At 41.2% G+C, this 25,391-nt stretch overlaps 5 protein-coding genes, 1 long non-coding RNA gene and 2 other non-coding genes across 9 annotated transcripts; 3 read left to right on the top strand and 5 right to left on the bottom strand.

Annotated features, from left to right (window-relative positions):
* Positions 1-65: 65 nt before the first annotated feature.
* Positions 66-8,258, top strand: LOC6560507 (coiled-coil and C2 domain-containing protein 2A). Its single transcript, XM_001986001.2, has 7 exons — positions 66-1,575; positions 4,996-6,013; positions 6,088-6,371; positions 6,429-7,139; positions 7,217-7,455; positions 7,662-7,785; positions 7,844-8,258. Exons 1-7 carry the CDS (start codon positions 91-93, stop codon positions 8,033-8,035), a joined length of 4,053 nt encoding a protein of 1,350 aa, XP_001986037.2. The 5' UTR covers positions 66-90; the 3' UTR covers positions 8,036-8,258.
* Positions 3,255-3,985, bottom strand: LOC6559630 (lysozyme P). The gene has a single exon (XM_001986003.2). The coding sequence runs from the start codon at positions 3,952-3,954 to the stop codon at positions 3,358-3,360; it is 597 nt and encodes a 198-aa protein (XP_001986039.1). The 5' UTR covers positions 3,955-3,985; the 3' UTR covers positions 3,255-3,357.
* Positions 8,259-8,340: 82 nt separating the features above from the next.
* LOC6560693 (serine palmitoyltransferase small subunit B) lies at positions 8,341-9,098 on the top strand. The gene is made up of 2 exons (XM_001986000.2): positions 8,341-8,561; positions 8,853-9,098. Exons 1-2 carry the CDS (start codon positions 8,441-8,443, stop codon positions 9,041-9,043), a joined length of 312 nt encoding a protein of 103 aa, XP_001986036.1. The 5' UTR covers positions 8,341-8,440; the 3' UTR covers positions 9,044-9,098.
* Positions 9,099-9,306: 208 nt separating this feature from the next.
* LOC6560692 (peptidyl-prolyl cis-trans isomerase E) lies at positions 9,307-10,493 on the top strand. The gene is made up of 4 exons (XM_001985999.3): positions 9,307-9,577; positions 9,639-10,034; positions 10,097-10,269; positions 10,330-10,493. Exons 1-4 carry the CDS (start codon positions 9,377-9,379, stop codon positions 10,472-10,474), a joined length of 915 nt encoding a protein of 304 aa, XP_001986035.1. The 5' UTR covers positions 9,307-9,376; the 3' UTR covers positions 10,475-10,493.
* A 41-nt stretch (positions 10,494-10,534) lies between these two features.
* Positions 10,535-13,161, bottom strand: LOC116805078. The gene is made up of 11 exons (XR_004365008.2): positions 13,023-13,161; positions 12,752-12,808; positions 12,511-12,566; positions 12,277-12,328; positions 12,046-12,096; positions 11,791-11,852; positions 11,534-11,595; positions 11,309-11,357; positions 11,051-11,112; positions 10,802-10,860; positions 10,535-10,610 (listed from the first exon to the last, which is right to left on the bottom strand). It is a non-coding gene; the product is annotated as an uncharacterized LOC116805078 (long non-coding RNA).
* On the bottom strand, positions 11,670-11,746 carry LOC116805147. Its single transcript, XR_004365060.1, has one exon. It is a non-coding gene; the product is annotated as a small nucleolar RNA Me28S-Cm3227 (small nucleolar RNA).
* Positions 12,635-12,716, bottom strand: LOC6559397. Its single transcript, XR_047092.2, has one exon. It is a non-coding gene; the product is annotated as a small nucleolar RNA Me28S-Cm3227 (small nucleolar RNA).
* A 969-nt stretch (positions 13,162-14,130) lies between the features above and the next one.
* On the bottom strand, positions 14,131-25,346 carry LOC6561190 (semaphorin-1A). 2 transcript variants are annotated; one of them, XM_032735370.1, is made up of 7 exons: positions 25,201-25,346; positions 19,468-20,244; positions 18,578-18,671; positions 16,824-17,524; positions 15,660-16,673; positions 15,397-15,589; positions 14,131-15,322 (listed from the first exon to the last, which is right to left on the bottom strand). In XM_032735370.1, the coding sequence occupies exons 2-7, from the start codon at positions 19,682-19,684 to the stop codon at positions 15,121-15,123; spliced, it is 2,421 nt and encodes an 806-aa protein (XP_032591261.1). In that variant the 5' UTR covers positions 19,685-20,244; positions 25,201-25,346; the 3' UTR covers positions 14,131-15,120. The 2 variants fall into 2 exon arrangements, with proteins under 2 accessions (XP_032591261.1, XP_001986034.2); XM_001985998.2 differs by having other exon boundaries at positions 25,139-25,294.
* Positions 25,347-25,391: the final 45 nt, after the last annotated feature.

Here is a 25,391-nt window from a genome sequence, read left to right as displayed (position 1 = left end):
ACAAAACAAACTGTTTCATTCCGTTTGTTCGGAAGTGTCAAATGTAATACATATTAAATTATTTCAGTGTTTTACAAATCACTAATAAATATGGAACGCGAGAAAAGGCGAAGCAAAAAGCGTCGCAAAACGCAAACGACACGTGCTTATCGCAAAACCGAGAGAGAAGTTCAACAATTGCTCTTCCAATGTATTGATAGAAATACTGCTGGCCAGCAGCAAGCAGGTGCTCAGCAATTGGAGACACGCAGCCTGGACTTTTTCCATGCCAAAGATGTGGACGGTGTGGCGGATGCGGAGTCGTTCGCAATAAATGTTAAGGATTCAACGGACAATTTCATAGAGATTGAGCTAACCGAGCCGCCGCTCGTTTGGGCCCAATTGTACAAGGCGCCTCATTGCTATGACAACAGTTTTCTGTGGATGCCCAAAGGTGGCCAGTTAAATTTGCCACTGCAGTCGAGCGATTGCAGTACGATGCCGAAACGATCTCAGGCACGCATGCTGAATCGCTACCAGGAGGAGGCGAGAAACCGTCGAAAAGGCAACAGCAGCAGCGCAAACTGCAAACTAAATTCCCAACTAATAGCCGATCTCACGGATGCGGATGCAGTTCGATTTGTGACTGATAGCCAGCTATATCGCAGCCATTGTTCGCGACAGTTTAATACCGTATTCCTGGCACCAGTGCCGGTGGCTCAGTGCCAGGGATTGCCAGTGAAAAGTTGCTGTCTGAAAGTGTGCCTGAAACTGTTGCGTTTTACCACGCATCCATCGCTGTTGGAGGAGCATCGTCTGGCCCAGCAACTGGAGGATCTGTACGATCTGTACGTCCAGCAGGAGAGCAACGATATATGCGAGCAATTGCGAGAGGAGCTGCAAATCGCACGCAATGTGGCAACAAGGCTAATCAGTGTCAACAATCAGCCGGAGCATGCGGTACAGTTGGCTGTGCATGTCCAGCGTCAGCTGGAATTGACACAACAATTGCGCAAACGCTACTATGCCGAGTCGACGGCCGAGCGTTCACTGCTCCAGCGTCTGCTCAAGCATTGGGCCAAGCTGAAGGAGCTGCGCACACAGCAACAATTTCAGTGCACATGCTTCCAGTTGAGTTTGCGACTGGTGCCGCCCGATGATGTGGATGCCTCATGCTCGGCCTGGCGGCAACGCTTTGAAACGGATCTGGCCGAGGTGTATCGCGAGCATTTGGAATTGTACTATCAGCGCCGACTTTTATGGAGTAGCGGCGAGCAGTCGGCGCGCTTGAAACCGCCACGTAAGCCGCAATTCGGAGCGATCATGGATAGTCTGAAGATGCATTATGAGCGTGCATTTCAGGATCCCGAGGAGCCGGTGGTACATGTGCTGCGGCTGCCAAACAATGCACTAACAATGTGTCCGCCGCCTGGCTCAAGGAACGAGGTGCGCAACTACTATCTGAAGCTCTATTTGGACAGACAGTTTGTGGCGCAGACGCGCTGCTATCGCCTAGAACCCGATTTGCGTGTCTACATGAACGAGAGCATTGGCGTTCTCCTCGAACGTTCGCTGCCCAAGCAGATTCACATATGGGTAAGCTACTAAAGAGTTGCGATTATTCTCGACAATGCGTTATTATTATCAAATGTTTATTATATAGTAAACTTGACCATTTCATTTTGCGTTATCAGTTTGATTGCCTGACATAAACGCGCTCAACAAGAAAATCGAATGAATCACATCTCCGGTATTAAATAAAAAGTGTCTCGCAGTTCAACTGGAACAGCGCCTAGCAACAAAGTTAATTGCCTGCCATAAACAAATTATTATACTACCTAAATGACTATTTGACCCCCATAAACTGGGGTTTTCCCACCGGCTAGGTCGGGTTATGTAAAAAAGTACCTTAATTTGTGGTCACATATTATGTGGAACAATGGCGTTATGGACACCTGGGTGCCATAAAACCCAGATTTTTTACGTCAGGTTGATTATTTTTGGTATAAATAGACCAATCCTTCGTAGTCAGATTAGTTATATCCTGCATCTCGAGTGCAACCAGCCAACAAGGACTATGTGCAAGCGGACTACCATTGAACAACGGAAATTGATCCTGGAACACTTCAGGATTGGATATTCATATCGCCAAATAGCTAAAATGGTAAATCTGAGTACCACAACTGTATTCAATATCATTCGGCGCTTCGTCGACGAAAATCGGATAGAGGACAAGGGCAGAAAGCCACCACACAAGATTTTCACCGAACAGGAGGAGCGGAGGATCATCAGGAAAATAAGGGAAAATCCCAAGCTATCGGCTCCAAAACTGACTCAACAGGTGCAGGATGAAATGGGGAAAAAGTGCAGTGTGGAAACTGTGCGCCGGGTTCTGCGCAAACATGACTTTAATGCCCGAGTACCACGGAAGAAGCCCTTTATAAGCGCAAAAAATAAAGGGACTAGGATGACGTTCGCCAAAACCCACTTGGACAAGGATTTGGAGTTCTGGGACACAGTCATATTTGCAGATGAGTCCAAATTCAACATTTTTGGCTCGGACGGACGGAATTATGTGTGGCGACAGCCCAATACTGAGCTGAGTCCCAAAATCCTAAAGGCAACAGTCAAGCACGACGGAGGAAGTGTCATGGTATGGGCATCTATCTCGGAAGCCGGCGTCGGAAATTTGGTGTTTTTTGAAACAACAATGGAAAAGAGTGTGTATTTCAACATATTAAAGGAAAATTTACTCCAAAGTGCCGAGAAGCTAGGAATCCGGAGTACTTTCCAGATCTACCACGACAACGACCAGGACAACAACCAAGAATAAGTCCGGATTAGTACGGTCCTCGCATATCTGGATATGCCTCCACATGATAATTCCACAGGCCCAGTCTCCAGATTTAAATGTTATTTAAAATTTGTGGGCTCTGCTCGAAAATAACATCCGGAATCACAGATCCGATCTCAAGAATGCTCTGCTGGATGAGTGGAGCAAAATCAGTCCAGAAACGACCCGGAAGCTGGTATCTTCCATGAATAATAGGTTAAGGGACTTTATTAGGGGTAAAGGATATCATACTAAGTATTAACATCCTTATTTAAGTTTTTATACGCCTAATATGTTACTTTTCTAAGACTGTTCCAAAAAAACTTTGAAATGTATTTTGGATATGTTTTCAGTATTTGACTAATTTCAGTTAATTATTTAATATTTTAATAAAAACTGAAGCTTCCTTTTCAAACGTGATATAACATAAAACAAATTGGCATTTAAACATTTTGCGTTTATTGTTTTGTTTAAAAGTTATAGCACTTTAAATATTTTGCTAGGCGCTGTTCCAGTTGAACTGCGAGACACTGTACACAATGTCCTTAATTCGACCAAATAATACAATCATTGCTAATGCTCACATCATTATTTACTTGGAATCTGTTGGAAGTTTGCTGTGATCTGCCACTGCCCCCTGTGGCAGTGTCATTAGCAGTAGAAACTTGTACAGAAGTCTCCTCCGGGAAGCAATCATCGACGCTGGTTTGTCCACTTTCGTCATATCGGACCATGACATTTTGCCAGGCATCCCAGCCATGAGTCTTCTTTATTTCCTGTGCGCATTTAACGGAGGCACGAATATTGTCCGACAGCAGCTGCTCACAGTCCACTTTGCAGATATTTATAGTGGAGAGTCGCTTATCTGACAGACACCACCATCCATCACTGATTTGGAATATTCCGTAATTGCGATAATTCTGAGGATCCGGGCTACTAACCGCATTAGTCCGAAAATTGCTCAACTCTCTGGCAATAAACACATATCTCGCCAATTCATCCCGTGGAACGCCCAATTCATCCATTTTCACGGCCAGGGTGCAGCGATCCAGTATCCTTTGACCCTCCGCGGTGCCAGCCAGGATCAGTTGTAGCACCATCAGCAACACGGACCACTTAAAACTTAGGTCTTTCTCTGCCATGATTTGCGCACGCACTGAATTAGACAGCTTAATCGCAGAACTTTTTATCGCTTTTGGTCTATATGTACAGTAACTCCCCGCTTATTTGATATAGTGTCTACCAAAAATTTTGAGTGCTATAAAGATTAAACAACGAAACAAACGCAAAATATTTTGATGTACATGTACATGTACAGTGGCTCTCAGTTCATTTCGGGCAACGTCTAGCAAAAATGTTAATTGCATGGCATAAACTAATTATACTCGTACAATATTTTTCAAAAATTCCAAAGACCGATGGCAGGTACATATATTAACTACCTAAATGACTATATGACCCCCATAAACTGGTTCTACCACGACAACGACCAGGACAAAAGCCAAGCATAAGTCCGGATTAGTACAGTCCTCGCATATCTGGAACTGCCCCCACATGATAATTCCACAGGCCCAGTCTCCAGACTTAAATGTTATTTAAAATTTGTGGGCTCTGCTGGAAAATACCATCCGGAATCACAGATCCGATCTCAAGAATGCTCTGCTGGATGAGTGGAGCAAAATCAGTCCAGAAACGACCCGGAAGCTGGTATCTTCCATGAATAATAGGTTAAGGGAAGTTATTAAGGCTAAAGGATATCATTCTAAGTATTAACATCCTTATTTAAGTTTTTATACGCGAAATATGTTACTTTTCTAAGACTGTCCGAAATAAAGTTTGACATGTATTTTGGACATGTTTTCAGTTTTTGACTAATTTTAGTTAATTAATTAATATTTTAATAAAACCTGAAGCTTCCTTTTCAAACGTGCTATAACATAAAACAAATTGGCATTTAAACATTTTGCGTTTGTTGTTTTGTTTAAACTTTATAGCACTTTAAATATTTTGCTAGGCGCTGTTCCAGTTGAACTGTGAGACACTGTATATACATGTACATTGATTAGTTATTATATTCTTTATCAAAATATTGGAGCTTAAGCATGTACAATTTATAGTTAAGCATATATGCATTCAGGTTATCTCAATTATCATGCTATTATTCGATTGCTTATAAATTGCAGCTGTATGAGAAATCGGCGATTACGTCACAGAGTAGGAAATTGGCGCTGATGAGCTCACCACTGACATTGGCGAAGGGAGATAGCTCGTCGCTGAAGCTTGAGTTTCGGGTGACGTCGGGTGCAGCGAGTCCTAACCTGGAAGGTGATCTCTATCTGCACACTGATTATCGCTACACGGATGAGGATAGTGTCACTGACCTGGACGACATACAGAAGCTGCCGGATGAATTAAAGGAAACGTTGCTGACGCGCAAACTTCCGGCTGTGATCAACACATCCGCTGAGGCGGAGGCGACACCGCAGCCACAGGCGCCATTTGTCCTTGCTAAAAACAATTCAAGGACGACAACGAGCGCGCCGCTCATATTTGCCGAGCAACAGCTGCAATTTTGTGGCGTTGAGGAGCTGCTGGAGAATCGACGCTTTCAACTGCTGCACTCGCGCCACCTGAAGCGCAACCTGTACACCAAGCAGCTCAGCTTTGTGCCCGCCCTGGAGCACGAGCTGATCGAGCTGAAGGAGACCAATGGATCGAATGGCAACAGCAGCCAATTACTGGATCCAGGCACCACATGGAATCCCATCGATTTGCACAAGCATCGCGGACGCAAGTTCCTGCAGCTACTCTACAATACGATAGCCAGCCATTGTGCACAACGTTCCAAGCTGTTGCAGACGTCACGTCCGCTGGTGCAGCTCCTGGGACCAGATGGCATAGATCAATCCACAGCTGGCTGGTCGGGGCTCTGGCGTGCATTCTGTTCACTACTATTTGGCGGTGGAGTATCAGCGACGATGACGCCGCCACGTGAACCCGCCTGGCAGCCGCACCCAATAAATGCTGCGGATCAAGTGCAGCAATTTAATATCTCATTGCATGTGGTCCGTGCAACGGGAGTTCCGGTGCGCAGTCGCCACATTGTCAACGTGGAGCAGACAATCAGCAGGCGACGCAGCAGTGCCGGCACCGGTACCGGTACCGGCAGCGATTTGTCCGCCAATCTATTTGTTACACAAAGTGAGTAAACGAATGGATTTAATGCGTGTCAAACTGAATCGTTATCTTTTGTCTCATAATCGAATCCCTTGCAGCGTTGATGTACTCGAATGTCCGTCCATTCGTAACACTGAGCTACGGCCAGAGGCTGTGCCGCAGTGGCACGGCCGAAGGCTCGAATCCCACCTGGAATGAGCAGCTCAAGCTACAGATTACCGGACAGCCCTTCGATCTGCATGACGATCTGAAAATTAGCCTCTTCGACGAGCTCATCGAGCAGCAGTATACGGACGAGGCGTCGGATCTCTACCAGAGGGTGCAGTGCAATTGGCTGGGCGAATATCGGGTGCCCATCAGCAGTCTCTTAATCAGTCGCAAGGTGAGTCCTGTAGCCAATTTCACAGCATGCAGTGGAAAATGCATTCCATCATTCCAGTTTGAGGGATGCATCGAGCTGAACATGCCCAAAGTGCTGGTGGGCTACAAGCGACCGTTAATTGACTCGGTGACAAATATATCCGTTGAGCAATATCCCGAGTTCAAGGAGTCCGTGCATCTCTGGTACTTTTTGAGTGTGGAGCCGATCACCGAACCGTTGCCCGTTCAAGTGGGCAGTCTGGCATGCGCCGAGCTGCCGGAGTTGCAGCAATTTGTGAACGAACGACGTGTGGAGGTGCAACAGTTGCTGCTGCAGCCGCATCGATATGTGGAACCACTCATCTGCACCTCGCTGGGCAAACGAGTTAGCCTCACCCGTCTGCTGGAGCCGGTGCCGGTGCCCAGCGAGTTGCAGAGTGTGGAGAGTATTTGCCGCTTCGTCTCGCTGCTCTCTCCATTAAAGACTCAGTTGGTCGCGTGCCAGAGCTTTCAGGGCATTTGGCTGGACAATCAAACGCTGCTCGACAGCACCTGGTGTTCCGTCAAGGATTTGGGTGTGTTGCTGTGCAATTATATGCTCGCTCTGAATCTAGAATGCTGGCTCTTGTTGGGTTTGGCCTGTCCCTATGGCGAATGCACTTTCGTCATCTATCGCCAGCCGGAAAGCAGTGATCTTGTGCTCCTGGCACCCACAACAGGCAAACGCTATCAGCTTCAGGACACATTTTGCCCTCTGACTCGAGTCCATTGCATTGTCACCACACAAAATGTAGGTGTAGTCTTATATTTGTTTAGAATTCTTCAAGAATTCTTAAACTGTGTGTCTGTTTGTTGCTCCCTCAACAGATCTACATTAATATTCAGGCGGAGGAGCGCGTCAGTATGACGAATTTCAATCTGCAGGATGGAGCCTGTTGGTTGCCGCTGTTCAATAAGCATCAGGCGGCGCCGCAAGGCGGCATACAGAAGCTCGACTATGCCTACAAGCACAGCTACGATTTGGGTCAACTGCAAAAGCAAATCGAGCGCAAGATCATGAAGAAGATATGTGCCTGGCGCACCACACGCAAAACCATCTGGAATCGGTGGGTTACCCAAAAACCATTTCAATATCGCTCCCCTTAACAATAGTTTCGATTATAAGTAGCAATATTGCATTTAATCAGTATCAACTAAGTTCTGTTATCTCCAGGCCTTCATTACGTTTAGTTCATACGTCCTTAGCAGTAATGCCATATAATTTTTGTAATCGACAAATGAAATGACCAATTGATAACACAAATGCTTGCAGTGCCTTTCAGCCCCGCCTGCTGAAGATCTTAAGCGAAATGGAAAACTTGGCTATATACACGGGAAGTCGTTACGATGAGCCCGCCTTCAGTGAGGAACTGGAACGTGAATATCCGAATTATCGGGTGAGTATGCCACTTATGCGAATCATCCTTATCATAACATAACATTCTTTATCATCAGCTTTACGGCTTCACCATAAACTTTGCATACACGAATCTGGCTGCGATATCAGAACGTATTCGCACCACATGTATTCACTACAATAACAATGCAAACGTTGAGTTCTGTGTGGCTGTGCATATCAATGCCTATGTTAACGACGTCCTATCTGTGTGGGTTCTCCTGCTCTCCATAGTGCCACTTGCCGACTGATGCGTCATCACTGATTGATAATGTGACGTTTGTGTAAATTAATTGATATGCGCCGGCTCCTTCCGCTGTCTCCATAGATAATGTTCAAAATGCCAAAGCTAATCAATATACGAAATACTAAAAAAATGATATATTTATGTATATACATATATATATATATGTATTTCTTATCGTGTCGTTTTCGAAAACATAGAAGTATGTATTTAACCCGATTTACAACAAAACAAAAAAATTGTTGATAACGTATGATTGTATTTTGTATTTTGTGGCGTGGTCACAATTTACTTCTTTTGCTGAGGATTGTCGCCAGGTACATTTCAGTTCAGTTTCAGTTGTTAGTTCACCGTGTACCTTCCAAACGTGTAGACGACCATCGCCAACCTGTATCATCTGCCCGGGTGCGCCATGTTTGGGAAATTGTCCGAGAATTATGAGAAATTCAAACGATATGTGATATGGCTGTATAGCCTCTATGAGCTCAACACACAGATCTCCATTTGCGAGCCATGGGAGAAAGTGTTTTGTAGTAAGTTATCAAATGCTCATGGCTATATATATATTTGTATATGCCTTCAATAGATAGTCAAAGCAAGCACCAAACCAGTTAGCAGTAGCTGCTTCCACAGATATCTTATCTATTTCGGTCAGGCGCGGTGCAATGACTAACTGCACTCGGCTCTGGCCTGTCTTATATATACTATATATATATGTATATATATATAAACTATATATATATAGTTTTCAATAAAACAGGCCAAAGCCGAGTGCATATATATATATATTTACTTGAATGTAATCGAATTTGAATTTTTTGCAGACGTACTCCTCGGTAGTTGCCTGTCCCTTGTCACTTATGCCACATACGCCTATGTTCCCGGCTATTGTCTGATGCTTGTGGGCTTTCTGGTGCCGGTTGCACTGACTAAAAATAATAGTAACATTACTGTGAAATGTGCAGAGGCGGCGGAGGGCTTGTGCCCTAGTAGCATTAAATCTTATCTTACGTAACACTTGTTGATAGTTCTAATGTACATAACCGTAATAAATTATTTAAAAAGCAAAAGCGTAGTCATATATATAGTATATGTATATCAATCTAGCTCGTTATCTGAACAACAAGCTATCAAAATATGTAACGTTATCTTAATAAAGTCAAAGCATGTAAATCAATTAGCCAACAACTTGAATATTGGCGCTTTAACGTAATGCCAGCGTTGCCACCCAGTTGAAACCTCGAGTTGGCAGTCCTAGTATTGGCTGTGTTGCCCATTCTGTTAATTTATTAATGCTGTTCAGCAGCTGGGCGCATTTTATTTACAAAATAAACGTTTTTGTGAAATAATGTCGAATGACAAACGCACCGTTTATGTTGGTGGATTGGCCGACGAGGTCACGGAAAGATTACTAAACAATGCCTTCATTCCGTTTGGCGATATTGCGGACATACAAATGCCGGTTGACTACGAGTCACAAAAGCATCGAGGATTCGCCTTTATTGAGTACGAGAATTATGAAGATGCCGCCTCTGCCATTGATAATATGGTGAGTCAAATTTATTTATATATTTATTAAGACTAATTGATAACCTCTCTTGGATTTTTAGAATGATTCCGAGCTGTGCGGTCGGACGATACGCGTCAATTTGGCCAAACCGGTGCGCGTGAAGGAGGACAGCTTTAAGCCGGTTTGGGCGGATGATGACTGGCTGCAGAAACATGCCGGCGCCACATTGCAAGCGGATGGTGAGCCAGAGGCTGACAAGGATACGGAGAAGGTGGAGGCGCCATCGACCGGGCCAGCGGTAATTGAGAAATCGGAGAAACGCAATCCGCAAGTGTTCTTTGACATACGGATCGGTGGCAACGATGCCGGTCGCATTGTGATGCTTCTTCGCGCCGATGTGGTGCCCAAGACGGCGGAGAACTTTCGCCAGCTCTGCACCCATGAGCAGGGCTATGGCTACAAGGGCTGCACCTTTCATCGCATCATTCCAGAATTTGTGAGTGGAAACCTTGACACCCCAATTGAATCCACATTAATATCAAAACTTATTTCATACAGATGTGTCAGGGCGGAGATTTTACGAATAACAATGGCACCGGTGGCAAATCCATTTACGGCAAGAAGTTCAACGATGAGAATTTCAACTTGAAGCACAACAGCTTCGGCACATTATCCATGGCCAATTCGGGTCCCAACACAAATGGCTCACAGTTTTTCATATGCACCACCAAGTAAGAATCGATAACTATTTCATTTCAGTGTGAATTTAATTTAAAGTTCATCCAACACAGAACTGACTGGCTGGACAACAAGCACGTGGTCTTCGGGCATGTCATCAGCGGTGCGGATGTGGTGCGCAAGATGGAACGTTGTGGCAACAAAGCTGGAACCCCTTCCCAAAAAATTATCGTATATGCTTGCGGTGAACTCAAATAATAAAAACACATTTAGCGAACTGCATTCGTTTAATCATTTATTTGGTTTGGCTTTACAACATAATTATTTATTTAAAGAAATGTACTACAGACTGGACTGACTGGGAGACAATCCATCATTTAACCAGGTCGCCATTCTGAAAAAAAAAAGAATAGAAAGTTAGTTCGCTGGATTCGCAAAGTTGATGCATTGCTTTAATAGAAATTGCATTATCAGTTGGGGAAAGAAGACAAGTCAGCATGATTTGAGTGACTCAGTGAACATACCCTGTTGTGGGATTTTTCATCATAAAACATAAAAACTATTACTAAAGTAGTTGAAATTTACCTTAACAAGATTCCTCTGAATATAGGCAGTCCATTGTAAGAGTTATCCAGATCTGTGACCTGCAAGTAAGCGACACTCGATTAGTTGTTTGAAAAGTATTTCAGCATAGAATAAAACTGTTGAATATGATCAGTCAGGGAAAAATTGACCGCATGGTTTTTAATGGGTTCTACTCAGTAGAGGGATCCTGATTAAGGATAGTTCATCAGATCAACATGTTTAAATATTTAAGATTGCGAAATTACACACCTTTTGCAGTCTTCTCGCCCTCAAATGTAATTTCAGAATGTCGACTAAATATCGAGCAAGAGCTGTAAATAAAAAATTCAATATTTTAGTTTTTCTGTTTATAAACACTTAATTAGGAAAAAAGATGATTGTAATCAGTCGGGGAAGATTGACCGCATGGTTTTTTATGGGTTCTACTCAGTAGAGGGATCCTGATTAAGGATAATTCATCAGAGCAAAATCTCGTACGTGGTGATCTGAGCATTAATTAAAACATACCTTAAATTGTCTTTCATGTGATGCAGCGAGAAATACCAAGACACAGCAACTGCAACAGAGATGAGTAAATATTAATATAAATTTTGTGTACATAATCAATCATAATCATTTATATCAATCAGATTCAAAATCTTGTAACATGTTTGTTTCTAATGAACTATACTGAATTAACATCATGATAGATTTGTGAACTGAACTGAAGGGTATATAGATATAATGACCAACCTCTCTCTGGCTGTAAATTTGAAGTTGTCTTTCCATTTTGACATTATCTGGTTGACGTTGCGCTGTAAAGGAAATAACGACATCTGGTTAAAAGAGTCCATATTTAAATGGTTCAAATTATTTAATAAAAAATTAATATTATCAGTATCCTTTTGGTTAATTTTGCTTGGTTGGTCAGCATAGTTTTCAGAGTAAGTTTCTCATCAAGATATAAAAAAAAAGAGTTGGCATTTATCAGAGCGTAAAATAGAGCTTACCTTCAAGTGTTATCGACACAGAATAATTCCCAACAGACGGGTGCCTTCAATTGGAGATTACCCTGCAAAGATGAACAAGCATTTTAGCATTTAATGTTTGTTTTTTTTCTTGCTACAAATTTCTACATTTGGGCTTGTTTCAGTAATCTTTCTCCGCATTTTCGACTCAGTAGAACGAAAGTTATGATATTAAAAAGGTATTCATCATCTAAGCAGTAGAGCACCATCATAACTATAAATATGATTTCAACTTACCTTGCTGTATAAAACGAACTTTATTTCCATATTTTATGCGAGTGATGTCGTCTGCAAGGAAACAAACAAATTAATTAGCCAATTGATGAAAAATGTAACATATTTTTGAAATTGTGTTTGAAATTCAGTTGCAAAATATGCAGCCATGGGGTTTTTAATCACAGAAATCGTACGGTAATTACTTTCATCACTTTTTGAACACAATTCGCACACATTTCGACTTTTTCTTACCTTATCGAGTCTCGCAAGGAAATGACGATCTCATCGGGCCATAAAAGAAGTTCTAAAATTAAAAAAAAAAAGCTCGGGTTAAGTGGTGCTTTATTTTTGAAGAACTTTTAAATTAATCAATTATGCATCAGTTGCAATAATTGCAGCCATGGGGTTTTTAATCACAGATATCGTACGGTAATTACCTATCATCATTTCAAAGTTTTAGTTCGAAACTTCATATGAAAAACTTACCATCATTCTGAGTGGAATGCCATCATTCAAACTGGCAAGCAAGGACATCTCTGACCCTGTAAGGACATAAATTGAGGTTAGTTTCTAAACGTGACTATATTCATACTATTTAACAGTTTAATGGAATTAATCAGAATCCTTTTGGTTTAATTTTAAGTTGTGAATCAACAGCACTTTGTTCAGATTGAACTTATCATCATGAAAAATCAAAACAATTCAATGAAATAAAGTCAAAACCTACCGAAGCCATTCCCCTTCCAGTACAGAAACCGGCTTCCAGCCACGTGTGTGAAAATATCTGCAACAAGGAAATATTGCTTTAGAGTGCAAGTTGAACACATTTAAATATAATTGATTTCATTCTTTATCAGTTGGCCGTTCTTATTCTTTCTACAAGAAAAGAATGCTAGCCGCCTCTTTCGCAAGAGTCTACTAGCATCCGACTCTTCAGAAAAAGAACATTCATCAATGTGTAACAAAATTTGACATACGAAATCTAAAATTGTACTTACCATTTTTTAAGTTGAAAATTTGTGGCAAATGAATGCACAATATGAGTAAATGCAAGTAGTATAGCAAAAATGATTCAATGCTGAGTAGCATTAAGTTAGGAAAAGTTTATAAGAACTGTAGATGTACACGGTAATAATGGATTGGAAAGAAAGATCAATCCACACCCAAGCAACACGAAACGGAAATGAACGATGCTTAACAGCAGTGTGACCAAGTGCACATGTCGTATTATATTCTGCCTGAAAAAATACTAATAATTACCTTTACAGAAAATCCTCTGTTAACATATGGCGCTGTTAAGTACACTTATCCGATTCTGCACTCACAGTTTGACAACACAACAAAATAAAGGCATAGTTAAAATGTTTCATAAAGTTGTCCTCAGAGAACAATTAAAAATTGTGGTACGGGGTCTCACTCAGCATAATTAAGAAAATAAATAACATAGTGAACAACTGCAAGAAAACCAAAACATTGATTTTAGATTCGAAAAACGACAAGTTTATTGAATTTGTATTAAAAATGACGACTTTATTAAATTTAGCATAGCTCATCGGATGCCTTTACAACAATAGTTTATCAAGTACAATACGTTTGTACATACATATGTTAAAAAATATACATTTTTTATAATTTTTTTTTTTTGTTCTTCCAATCGAAGGTTTCAATCGTAAATATTTGTATGCAATCACGACTCATTTTCACACATATCATTTGTTTTTCAACCGAAAAGGCATATTACATTTATCATAAAAATTTCAATAAAATCTATCACAATATGAGAATATATCAGGATATGGCATCGCTCGATTCTGATCTTATTTATGATGTAGCTTCTGAGTCACTCGAGCACGACCATTTCCTGATCTTTAAAATTTCGATATATGTATGTTTTGTAAATTTTAAAAATCTTTCTTTTGTGTGAAGTGGATTTGTTTTGCTTCTTTTTTTTTGTTTTTTGTTTTTTTTTTTTGTTTAAAATTGTACTCATAGAATATTAGATACAAGATATATATAAAAATATATTATGATTATTATTTATACAAAATTTGCATGTTACGGACGGACAACATCTTAAAACGTAAACATAAACATATAAAATGCTGATTCTGCTTAAAAATACATGCAAGTGTGTATTTATTGTAATGCTTAGGCTATAATGTTTAACTTTACATTTAAGGCCTAAATATAGGCTTTTATATATCGATTATATTGATTGATTTTTATGTAAGGCGCGTGCTTTCAAGATTTGTGCGTTATTCTTTCTCTTCATGGTTTTAGGCTGCTGTGTCAAGGGATCTCAGTTCTTACGAATCAGCCTCATTTATGTTTGACCGCAGAATTTAAACCTAAAAAATCATGAAGTTCCTTAAGTCTAGATGGTACCTAATCGAATTACAAAAATACATTCTCTTATATTCAATTCCTTATTGAGCTTTATGTTAGATACAATTTATATTGCATTTGTTAGCCACAAGACATATGCAGTTTATATTATTAAATACCATTTTGTTTAGCATGCACATAGAAAACTATAAAGAAAATTATAGAAAAATATTCAGTCTAACAAAATACTTGTACAGAATAATAATCGTTTGAATTTCGAGAAAAATATTCGATTTGTGGGTGGGTTCGCTATTTTCTTGGGCACACCCCAAAAAAACTCCGTTCAAAAGAAACATTGCCAATTTTTGTGTGTAACCCAATTATCAGATTCTATGTGTGATATGCCATCGTCTAAGCTCTAATTATTGTGCTTACAAATTATACTACCAAATAAACATATAGGCGTGTCGCATCGAATACTTCGTAGCAGCTAAAGCATACTCTTTATCGGGGGTATTAACTTTTCTGCTAGCAGAGCACTCGACGCTACGCTGTGTAGATAAATTTAACTAAATCTTGACAAAAAAAACTAAATATAAGCACAACAGTTTCGGATGTACCAAGACACGTTTCAAACGCATCGAAAAACTGTTGATTTGTCCAAACGGGGTGGGTTCACAACAACTAACAGCAACATAAACAATGAAAATTCAACTAATTTTGTGGTAAACTGGCCATCAAAAAAACTGATGCTGTTTTCCCTTCCCCACTTCAGATATAAGTTCGCTTCACTTTTGTCAGAGTCGACGTTTTGCAGGGTAGCTCCTTTTCCAAATGCTCTGTGGAGTTTTTGCACTCGTGACTCCGATCCTTTTCAAGATCCAGATTCGGTGTTTTCTGTGTTGTGGTATATGAATTCGAGTTGATTAACAAATTAATGTCCTTGCCGCTATTTGGATGCTTGAATTGTGAACTGTGGAACAAGAGAAACATAACAAACATTTTAGTTTGAGCCCAAATTTTTGCAGTTAGTTCTCATATAATTACATGGGCTTGCCAAAGTGATTGTGATGGCTGGCATCAAGTCGATTCTGGTTGCACCATTGCTTGATTCGAATGCCCGCAAAGCCGCCCAGAAAGAATGTTATCAGGAAGGCACATATGATCAACATTAAGGTGTAGCTTGTAATGGGCGATGCCGTCTGTAGCTCATTGACGACAGCAATTGACTTCTGGGGATCTACAAAATGGTGAGAAATTGAGATATATAATGTTGCAGTTGTTTTTGGATTGAGTTGAGCGCCACTCACCATGCAGATTGGTCATAACCTGCTCGGGATCCACAGATGCTTGCGGTATTTTATTCTCATCAATATAGTCATTTAGGTCAGCACCGCTGCCTGTTGGCTGCTGTTCCTGGCTGGGCTGCACCTCCGCTGGCGCACCACCCATGCTGGCGTAGTGGAGCTTTTGCACTTCCTCCATTTGTGATGGTGCCATGGTAACAATTACTGGATCCGCAGCAGTTTTCGGGCACAAAGATGCCGCTGCCTTTTTAGTCGTATTTAGACTCTGCAGATAGCTTTTGGTGCCGAACTTATGTTGACTGGCAGCCAAATTCTTGCACTCGTGCGTCTGCAGATCCCAGGCACAGTTCGGATCCTGCAAGCTCAAACAGCCCAGGCAGTCGACAATCAGCGAGCAGTGATGCAGTGGCACCGTCACCAGTCGCCCATCGCTCACCACAACGAGTGTGTTCTTCTTGGAGGAGATGACCAGTTCGCGCACTGGAGTGCCCAGCGGCAGAACCTGCATCTCGGAGATGACCACGGTGCGCAGGCGTTCGGTGCTGCCATTCTGATGCATTGTCACCGTATTGATGAACTTCGTCACTTTGCCGTCATCAGTGCCGCTGTAGACGACATCATATTTTTTGCCATTCAATGCGCGCACCTGCGGATCCACCGAAATCGCCGTCAGTCGGTGATGTAGATTCACCTTGGTCAGCAGCGGACGGCCGTGCACAGCAGGCACAGCTGTCTCCATTAGTGGATGATTCTTAATAAAGTTCACCGCAATGCTGGTCAGCGTGCGCGAATCATCCACACACTGGCCGGGACGTGGCTTGGGCACCTGTGTCTGCTCAACGGGCAGCCAGTGCGATTGTGAGTCCTTTTGCGACTTGAAGTCTCCATTAAAGGCGGCCAATATATCATCCACACGATAGGCGCACACCGCCGACCCGGGTATGGCATTCACCGAGGTTGTAAACACGGCATAAACCATTGCATTGGCGCCACTCTCCACAATCGGACTTATGGCCTCTATAAACGGAGAGAGAGAGAGAGAGAGAGAGAGAGAGAGATGCATGCCATGTTAATTGAATACTAAAACTGGAATTCCTTTTGACTAAATTTAGTATATGTGCTCAATCGGGGTGAGTCAAGGGAATGAATCTGTTAGTCATCACTTACGTATTTCATCAAAGTAGAATGGAAATTCGCCGGGCATCGAGCAATTGAGCCGCGCCTTGAGGAACGATGTCCAGCTCTTGCCGTGATTGTAGGGACCGCCACGATCATTCTTGCAGACACGACCCACACGCGAATAGACCGCCTTGCCAAAGTTCATGTACTCCATGGACAGTTCGCGGAAAAAGAAGAACACGTAGCCATTGCGCTGAATGGCGCCCACAAAATCCGGTTGATTGAGCTGCTTGAGATCGTATTGCTCGGTGCGCAGATTCTCGCGATAAATCAAGGGATCACCGCCAGAGAAATCGGCAACAGTGGCGCTATACAACTGCCCATCGGCAAAGGCGTAGGTGCTGTTGTGGGCGGGACTATATGGGCACAGGCCTTGCGCCTCCACATCTCGTGTTATCTCATAGCGCATGCTGTTGCCGCTGGAGCTGGAGCTGGTGACCGTCGCATCTGCTCCGTCCGATGCTGCCTGCTCGACGTTCGCATAGTGGCGACAACGTGGCTTGTACGAATTGGTGCCGCACAGCAGAAATTGTCCATCATTGAGTCGCGAGAAGACACGCAAATAGTTGTGGCAATCCCATTCGTGTTTGCCCTTCAGCATGCACAGCTCCCGATCCGCACCCGAACTGGGCCACACCAGGCGACTGTTCTCCTTCAATCCGCGCATGCTGATGTTGTAAAAGAAGTCCCTGCATATCGAGAGAGAAAGAGAGAGAGATCGAAAGAGAGCGATCATTTAGTTAGTTGTCAAGTTAATTGCCACAGTGGCCTGCTAATGAATCAAATTGCCCAGCCAAACAAAAAATAAATGAGGCGCGGGGAGATGAGAAGGGACTTGTAGAGAGAAGCACACGTTAAACATGCCAAACAGTTTGTCAAGGTTCTTCTCGCAAAAATAATTTGAGCTCATTCATACATTGTATAAATTGAGCACTCAAAATATGCAATTGCGCTTTTAATTGCCATCGTGTATTTTCATGCCATGTTCCCAGTTTATAACCCGAACAGAAACTAGAAAACACATCTACAAATTATTTCCTAGTTTTTATTCCATAAAATAATAAAACACATTGCTCTTGGCCTTAACGCTCTGTTTGAGTTGCGAGGGGTTATCTAAATTTAAACACAGCTTTTATAAATCTTTACTACTATAATTATGTTTTTTATATTATATTTGTATAGCTTGAATTATTTGCTGATTAATAATGTTTTTGTTTTTTAAAAAAAAGTGCAACTAAACTTGAAATTTTAAGTGATCCATAATTTTTATATTTATAGCAATAATTCGGGGTACATGAAAAATTGCACTTTTGCATGCTTCAATTCAGGCGAATGCTTGAACAGAATTATACGTAAAGTAAACAAGTTGTTGGTTCCACGAAATCGAATGAGAAATGCGAGATTTGCACTCGGTTGTTTGTATATCTAAACTGAACAAAATTAACACAAACTCAACAACAAAAATAGTTGCTAGGAGAATAAATAAAACCCTCGTAATATCAATGGCACGTTAATTATTCCGCGAATCGAACACATATTTTTCTTGCCGTGGTTTTTTTTTTTTGTAATAAATATTTAAGTTAGCTCGTGCCAATAAAAACAAGTATTTATGCATTCAGCTCAGGTGGAAAACAATTGATTATTTTGCTCATTCGCAAATGGCAATCGAGTGAAAACCTTAAGGCATTCAAAGTCCATATGCGCACACATACTTACAATCGAATAAGGAATCGTATACTTACTTGGCACCCACGAGAATATTCTCATCATCGTAGCCCAAAATCTTATAATAGTCCGTCGTGTTGCCAAAGAAACTCGCCGTCACTTTGTCTGCCTCTGCGAATACAAATAAAAGTCGTTTAATTTCGATTTCAATTGTTTCAAAATGGAAAGCACCTAGTTTATCAAGATTCATTTAATGGAAAATAAATGTTATTTAAGAGAGGAAATTATATTGGTATATTCTCTGAAGATCATTAGTTTGAGATTACCATCTTCTTCTATTCTATTTAATAAATTAAAGTTATTGAAACGAATTTTGTTAATATTATCGCAACAAGTTTGAAAATTGAGAGTAAAAAAACTATATATATATATTAAGTGAAGTAAATTACATTAAAACAGTGTTGAAAACAGCTCTTAAGCGAATTTTAACTGTAAATATGAGATTTTAAGTACAACTCGTGCGCTGTTCTTGTGTTAATTGTGCTGCGTTGCTGTAATAAACGCTGCCTTGACATTGAAGTGTACTTGTTAAATGTGAAATACATTTAAAAAACGATTTATATAATCGTTGGGCAGCTGTGCTTGAAAACATGCAGCAATTGGATTTTATAGCAAACATTTATGTCTGCAATTAGTTGGCCCATTTACTAAGTTGCTTCAGAGGAAACGCTAATTTGTTGCAAGCATTGCGAAAAATTGGGCGCGATAAGCAGCCGCTTGCTGTTGTTGTTGTTGCTGCTGCCGTTGTTATTGTTATTGTGGATTGGTGATAAAAACAGCAAACGGCAAACAAAAGAAACAACAGCAAAATAAACAACAAGTGGCACAACTAAACAACTACAACTACAGTAATAATAATAATAATAATAACAACAAGAAGAGCGACTGTGGCTTGTGGGCGACTTACTCGTTTGCAAATCGGGCCGCACATCGGGCATCCAAGCATTGGCAAGGCAGAGGCAGATACTGGGGCCGAGGAGGAACACCAACATATGCCGCGCGACAGCTGTTGTCGTTCTGGTTGTTGTTGCCCTCGCCCTGCTGTGGCTGCTGCTGATGCTGCGGCTGCTGATGCTGCGGCTGCTTTTGTTGTGTTGATATCTGCTACGGTCAGTAATTAGCATTGTTGCTGCTGCTGCTTTTGCTTTTGCTGTTGGCGATGAACGCTGAAGGTCTCTTGACGTGTTCTTTAGTTGTTGCAGCACAGCTAGAATTAAGTATTTTCAATTGACGTAGCGCACTTGAAAACTGTTGAGCCAGGCTTTTTTGCAATTCTGATGATTCAGCAGTGCGGCTGATAATGCTATTGCTATTGCTAGTGGTGGTGGTGGTGGTAGTGCTGGTCGTGCAGCTGCCACTGGCACACTCACAGACTGAGTGGCTCGCTAGCTGGCTGGCTGGCTGGCTCTGGTCGTGGCTGTGGCTGTCTACTGGTGCCAATGGGGCTGTCTCTGGCTTTGGCTCTTGCCTGACTCTCCGACTGGTTTTAATCACTGCAGTTTGTCATTTTGATTGCTGTCATTTTCGTGCCAGTTGTTTACTGCTTCTGCTGCATTCACTAACATTGCATTGCTGTTGTATATTATAATTTTCACTGCGTTTGCTTGATGATTTCTTTCGCTTCTTCTTCTTCGGTTTCTTTCTCAATGCTATTAGCTGATGTACTCAAAAGAAAACGCAAAACCTGCAATGAGATGAAAAAATGTTACGATTAGTTTTCTTGTATGTAAGGAATTTTAGTAGATCGGGTTTTGGTCAAGTGTTTGAGTTTCCCCAAGGAGTTTTCCATGGCGGAAAATAGGCTAATGGGTTACGCTTTGTTTTCGTGTTAACTTTCATCTTTTGTTTTTTTTTTTCTTCCTAGCCTGCCGAGTGTATTGAGCCATATCCGTAGATTTGGACTTTAAAGATAGCCACAAAGAGTTCGTTTATAAGAAACCTTATACGATTTTCAGTTATATAATACTTGACTTATAATTTAAGTAACATTTGAATATCTTTATCAGTAAATTATGTTGTAATTCTTGCACAAGTTAATAGTTCTTATTTGTAAATTACAACAGTATTTTATCATCATTATTGTGTAACACAAAATAGTTTTCACTCATTTGTTGCCTATTATTGTTACCAAATTTCTCTTGTGTAACAATGATCAAAACTTGTTTGATCGCATTTGTTAATGTGTTTGCGAATTCTTCACACGCACGCACACACACACACACACAGACACGCATACACAACTTTTTCACACTTTCTATGAAAATCGCTCTAAAATCGACTAAAAACCAAGCTGAACCGTACGTTGGGCGAACTCGTCGAACACTGACGCCGAGAGAACTGGTGAACACAACAAAATTGCCAAACAGAGCGGCGAACGGCAAACATAAAACGTAAGTAAAACAACAACAGCAATAGCAATAAAGGCAACAATATACAGCAGCTTATACGCCCACACACTAGAGAGAAATAGTTTTGAGAGCTGCTTAGTTTCGAGTACAGTTTTAGCAGCACTGCCCTCTCTAACGACTCTCTCTCTCTCTCTCTGTCTATGTGCAGTGCAGCACCCTTCTTGACATGTCACGCACTGTTTCACATCGTGTCCTGTGGTAATTTGTGTGATTCATTCTGTTTTGAGTTTTTCCCACTTTTTTTTAAATTTGTTTTGTTGGAAATCACGTGCGGTATTTTCCGTCGATTTCCCCGTGGCTTTCGGTATCTAATCAGCTATAGATACACAAGTTAGAGCATTTCAGGACGTGCTGTCCTGCAAAATATGTTTATCACACGTTTATTTCACACACACGCACACACACACACACTCACACACGCACACGTAATTTCCATGTGTGGGTCTTCTCAGGTTTTTTTTTCTTTTTCTTTAATGACGATCGCCGGAAATTTGTGCTACAGTTTCTCACGCCCCTGCACCGTGCACCGTTCACCGTTCATCGTGCGTCGCCTCTTGTCACAGTTGGACAACTTTTACCTACACGCTGCTGGCGGATGATCTTCAATAAATTGCTTTATTGGCCAATTGAAGGTCACACTTGCTGCGGCTGCTGCTGTTGTTGTTTATGTTGTTGGTTTGGTCAATGAATTTGGTGTCTGGTATCGTTTTTCCAGCTTGAAGGTTTTCAACAGCAGTGGTTGGTGGCAGGGGTCAAGTGATCCGCCGTCTGACTCTTGGCCCATTCCATTCCATTTGATGTCGGTTTTGTAATGTAATGTGTGTGCAAGTGTCGAAATTATGGGGGTCTACAATTGGCCTTAAGAATTTCTGTTTGTCAGACGCAAGAGAGAGAGAGAGAGGGTGGTTTCAGATCTACAACAGACGATAACTTTTCATTTTCGACGCTTTTCGTGTTCCGCCGGTCAACGAGCCGCGTCGACTCCAACAGATAGGTCAGTTCCCAACTACAGCTAAGAGAAACCTACGTGCTTAAAGATAGAAATGTAATTTTAAATTCTTAGCCAACGTGAAAGCATCTTTATAACGATCGACGAGGTACGATTTGTAATTGATGGTTTTAACTTTTTGGTTTTAAGTTGTATAGAAATGAAAATATGTCTTATTGCTGACTCCGATTTGAACATAAATTGATGTCTATTGTGAACGGCTTTGTTGTTGAGCTGCCCTCGTTATGATGCATATGTTGTACATATTATGAATACACATTATCAATTTTATATTTATGTTTGGCCCGGTCTCAAGTTTCACAAGTCGCATTTGGTTCAATGCCAGGAAGTGCGTTCTGCTTTTGCCAGACGACCAGTTGACCAGCAACAAATGCTGGCTCTGTGTGTGTGTGTGTGGCAATTAATTGATGAGCTCAACTTCCAGTTTGAGTTACCTTTAGCATCATCTATCTTTCTAGCTGTCTATCTATTTATGGATGGGGTACAGATGCTTTTGCCGCCGCTGCTTTTCACACTTTCCACAGGTTTCCCTCACTGATAAGCAGCAGACCGAGAGACTGCCTGTCTGTCAGTCTATCTGTATGTGTTGCACAGATAAGCCAAGTTGATCAAGATAACGGTGAAATGTATGTCACGTTTGTCGTTTGTCGTCTCCCAGCTCCATTTGCTGTGGGTAGCGTGAGCGTGACAACAGATAAGTGTGTAAGTTTGTACGTGCCCCAAAAGAAATTGATTTCTGCGTTTGGCTATTGGATACACTATACTCTCAAATACTATACATACTAGAGATTATTGGCTGGAAACCTGATGTTCGCATTATTTCTGCATGCAACCAGTTTGGCCAGTGGGCGTTCAGTTAGTCAATAATACTCGAAGTCAACAAGCCCAGATACGTTGTGACAACAACAACAGCAACACCTGTTGGCAGTTGGCACCTGTGCACAGAGTGCGGATTTGCCTTATAAAGTGATTCGTTAACCGTAGACAAAGTGACTCTGACTGGCTGGTTCGACGTCTATATCTGTATTTCTGGTAGCTGTTGCTTTTTGCAATCTTTATGCATATTTGTGTAGTATTTAGTAATTCATATTAGCTGATTTTAGTTAAGCTGAACGAACGACTTAGTTTATACGATGCCAAATTGATGAATATCATTAGTTTCATCATTGACTTTAAATATCTCAAGAACACACTGTTATATTCTTGACTAGAAGATACATCATTAGGCGCGTGCAAAGCCGAATATTACCTGCTGCTGATTAAAAAGTCTGTCAAATTAAGGCGCTGCTCTTGCAGAACACCATTTTCATATTCTTTTTTTTTTTTTTTAGACATATATCGTTTAGTTTTAACACCACTATTATTAAATACTTCTATTAGCTTCTTAATCGACTTAAGGACTGAGCTCCAAGCCAGAATCATTACTTCTTCTCTATCTATTCTGTATTCTACATATATGTATGTGTATATTGTATATAATGACTATATAATCATATGGTTTAATTAAAATACCGCTCGTTGATTTTGTTGCTGTTGCTGTTGTTGTCTTGTTGTTTATTATACTATGCTTTGTGTGCTGCTCTTTTCATTGGGCTTCTTATCATTAGTGTTCAGTTCAATGCACTTTGAAGTCTTCCACTTTGCTTTTCACTTCACTTCTTATCCACGGAGTAATCGCGTGCAACTGACTCCAACTGGCAACTGCTGCTGCTTCTGTTGCTGCCAACTATCGCTTTACTTCCGATTTGTATTCCAACTCCTCCTACATGATTCACTTAGATACAATCACACACACACACACACACACATATATATATATTTAAACCAGTTTAATCAACAGGCAATGCTCAGTTTTTTCCAGCGGAAGCGCAGATGATTCACAAGTGTAACAAACAAATGAGTTCCACACAATTTGTGAATCAATAAATATAGTTTTTTCTTTCTTTAATAGCCATAGTAACAAATAAGGCGCGACAAGTTTTTCATTCATTCACAAAACTAAAAAGCATTATTATTAAAGCGCGTAAAATGAGCGTGGGAGTTTCTAATTTGAAGTTAAAACATGCGCGCTTAAATCAACAAACAACAATCAACAAATACGTATTATATATACATATATATATATACGCAGTTGCATTCAATTCCCATTAAAAAAACGGGGCGGGGTGCGGGGAGTGGTGCGTGTGTGCTTTTGAGGTTAAGTGTCGCGTTCCACTTTTGGGCTGCTGTCGCCTTTGTCACTTTGACTCTTAAGCTTTGCATCGAACTTTCATATTGTTGTTTTTCAATTTTTGGGGCGTTGTTACTGCTGTCACTGTTGCATTTGAAATTGGAGTCACTTTACCGTTAGTAGTCAATATGCGTTTGCAGCTACAAACTAAAAACTAAACAAAAAACACTTTGTAGAACGACGCGAATTGATTATGCCACTAATTTATTAGATTTTCTACTCGCACAGCACAGCACAGTTCGGCTCAGCTCAGCTCAGCTAGAAGCTAACTCGTTTTTGTGCTGCTGCCTTTTACAGTTCTTGGCCAGACAAGACACTAACACTTTGGCCACCGCCTCGACCACTGTTTAGAGAACTAGTCGAGGGGTCGGGTGGGGGGACGGGGGTCTGTAGAAACAAGTCCACAAATTCACCTGTAGCTGTTGTATAGCGAGTCATTTATTTTTTATTTTATTCCTTTTTATGTTATCTCTTTCTCGTTCTCTCTCACTGCTGATCGCGAGCCACTTCAGCACTCGACTGCTGCTTGCTGCTGCTGTTTACAGCATTACACACATACACACACTCACTCACATACACTCGCGCACGCCTAAAATTTATGTATTTTCTTGTCTTACTCGTTTTTAAGCTTATGCTTCATGTTTGGTTTGTATGTTTACATGTGTGTGCGTGTGTGTATAGGTGTACACGTTTGTATATATGTGTGTGCATAAATTAAAAGAGAGAAAAACACACGTCTGTACACAATAAAAACCTGTTTGTTACTTCGTCGCTAGTTGTGGGTAAATAAAACTCGGCGCGGGGGTTGCAGTTGGGTACGCTTGAGTTGTTGGCTTCTGGCCGTAGTTTTTTTTTTTTGTGTGTAGTAAATGCAACAGCAACCACAATTTAGCTTTGATTTGAAACACATTGTTTCGCACTTCAAACTCACAATTTAGTTATGCGTTTTGGGCATATTTGTGCTGAGCATCTTTGTGCAGCCACTGGACTCACCAAAATTCATAAAAAATGTACAAATAATGATCAAATTAAGCGAAAAACACGAACTTCTAAAAAAGTATACTCTTTACACTTCGGCGGCCATTTTGCTTTGGCTTGTTTGGTATACGTCTAGCGATGGCCCTGGCACCGATACCACTGCACATCGTTATCTAAATTTTACAAAGTTGGCATGCCTTCAACTA

Source organism: Drosophila grimshawi, unplaced genomic scaffold, assembly GCF_018153295.1.
Source record: "Drosophila grimshawi isolate 15287-2541.00 unplaced genomic scaffold, ASM1815329v1 contig_1367, whole genome shotgun sequence".
NCBI classification, from domain to species: Eukaryota; Metazoa; Arthropoda; class Insecta; order Diptera; family Drosophilidae; genus Drosophila; species Drosophila grimshawi.
This window is presented reverse-complemented; position numbering and strand designations above follow the sequence as displayed.

Bases quoted from the DNA above. Each gene is read 5' to 3' on its own strand.
- LOC6560507 (XM_001986001.2), top strand. From the start codon at position 91: ATGGAACGCGAGAAAAGGCGAAGCAAAAAGCGTCGCAAAACGCAAACG. The intron at 6,372-6,428 runs GTGAGTCCTGTA...CCATCATTCCAG, and splicing joins GTCTCTTAATCAGTCGCAAG to TTTGAGGGATGCATCGAGCT. The intron at 7,786-7,843 runs GTGAGTATGCCA...CTTTATCATCAG, and splicing joins GTGAATATCCGAATTATCGG to CTTTACGGCTTCACCATAAA.
- LOC6559630 (XM_001986003.2), bottom strand. From the start codon at position 3,954: ATGGCAGAGAAAGACCTAAGTTTTAAGTGGTCCGTGTTGCTGATGGTG.
- LOC6560693 (XM_001986000.2), top strand. From the start codon at position 8,441: ATGTTTGGGAAATTGTCCGAGAATTATGAGAAATTCAAACGATATGTG. The intron at 8,562-8,852 runs GTAAGTTATCAA...AATTTTTTGCAG, and splicing joins ATGGGAGAAAGTGTTTTGTA to ACGTACTCCTCGGTAGTTGC.
- LOC6560692 (XM_001985999.3), top strand. From the start codon at position 9,377: ATGTCGAATGACAAACGCACCGTTTATGTTGGTGGATTGGCCGACGAG. The intron at 9,578-9,638 runs GTGAGTCAAATT...TTGGATTTTTAG, and splicing joins CCTCTGCCATTGATAATATG to AATGATTCCGAGCTGTGCGG. The intron at 10,270-10,329 runs GTAAGAATCGAT...CATCCAACACAG, and splicing joins TTTTTCATATGCACCACCAA to AACTGACTGGCTGGACAACA.
- LOC6561190 (XM_032735370.1), bottom strand. From the start codon at position 19,684: ATGCTAATTACTGACCGTAGCAGATATCAACACAACAAAAGCAGCCGC. The intron at 16,674-16,823 runs GTAAGTGATGAC...CTCCGTTTATAG, and splicing joins ATTCTACTTTGATGAAATAC to AGGCCATAAGTCCGATTGTG. The intron at 15,590-15,659 runs GTGAGTGGCGCT...ACCATTTTGTAG, and splicing joins GGTTATGACCAATCTGCATG to ATCCCCAGAAGTCAATTGCT.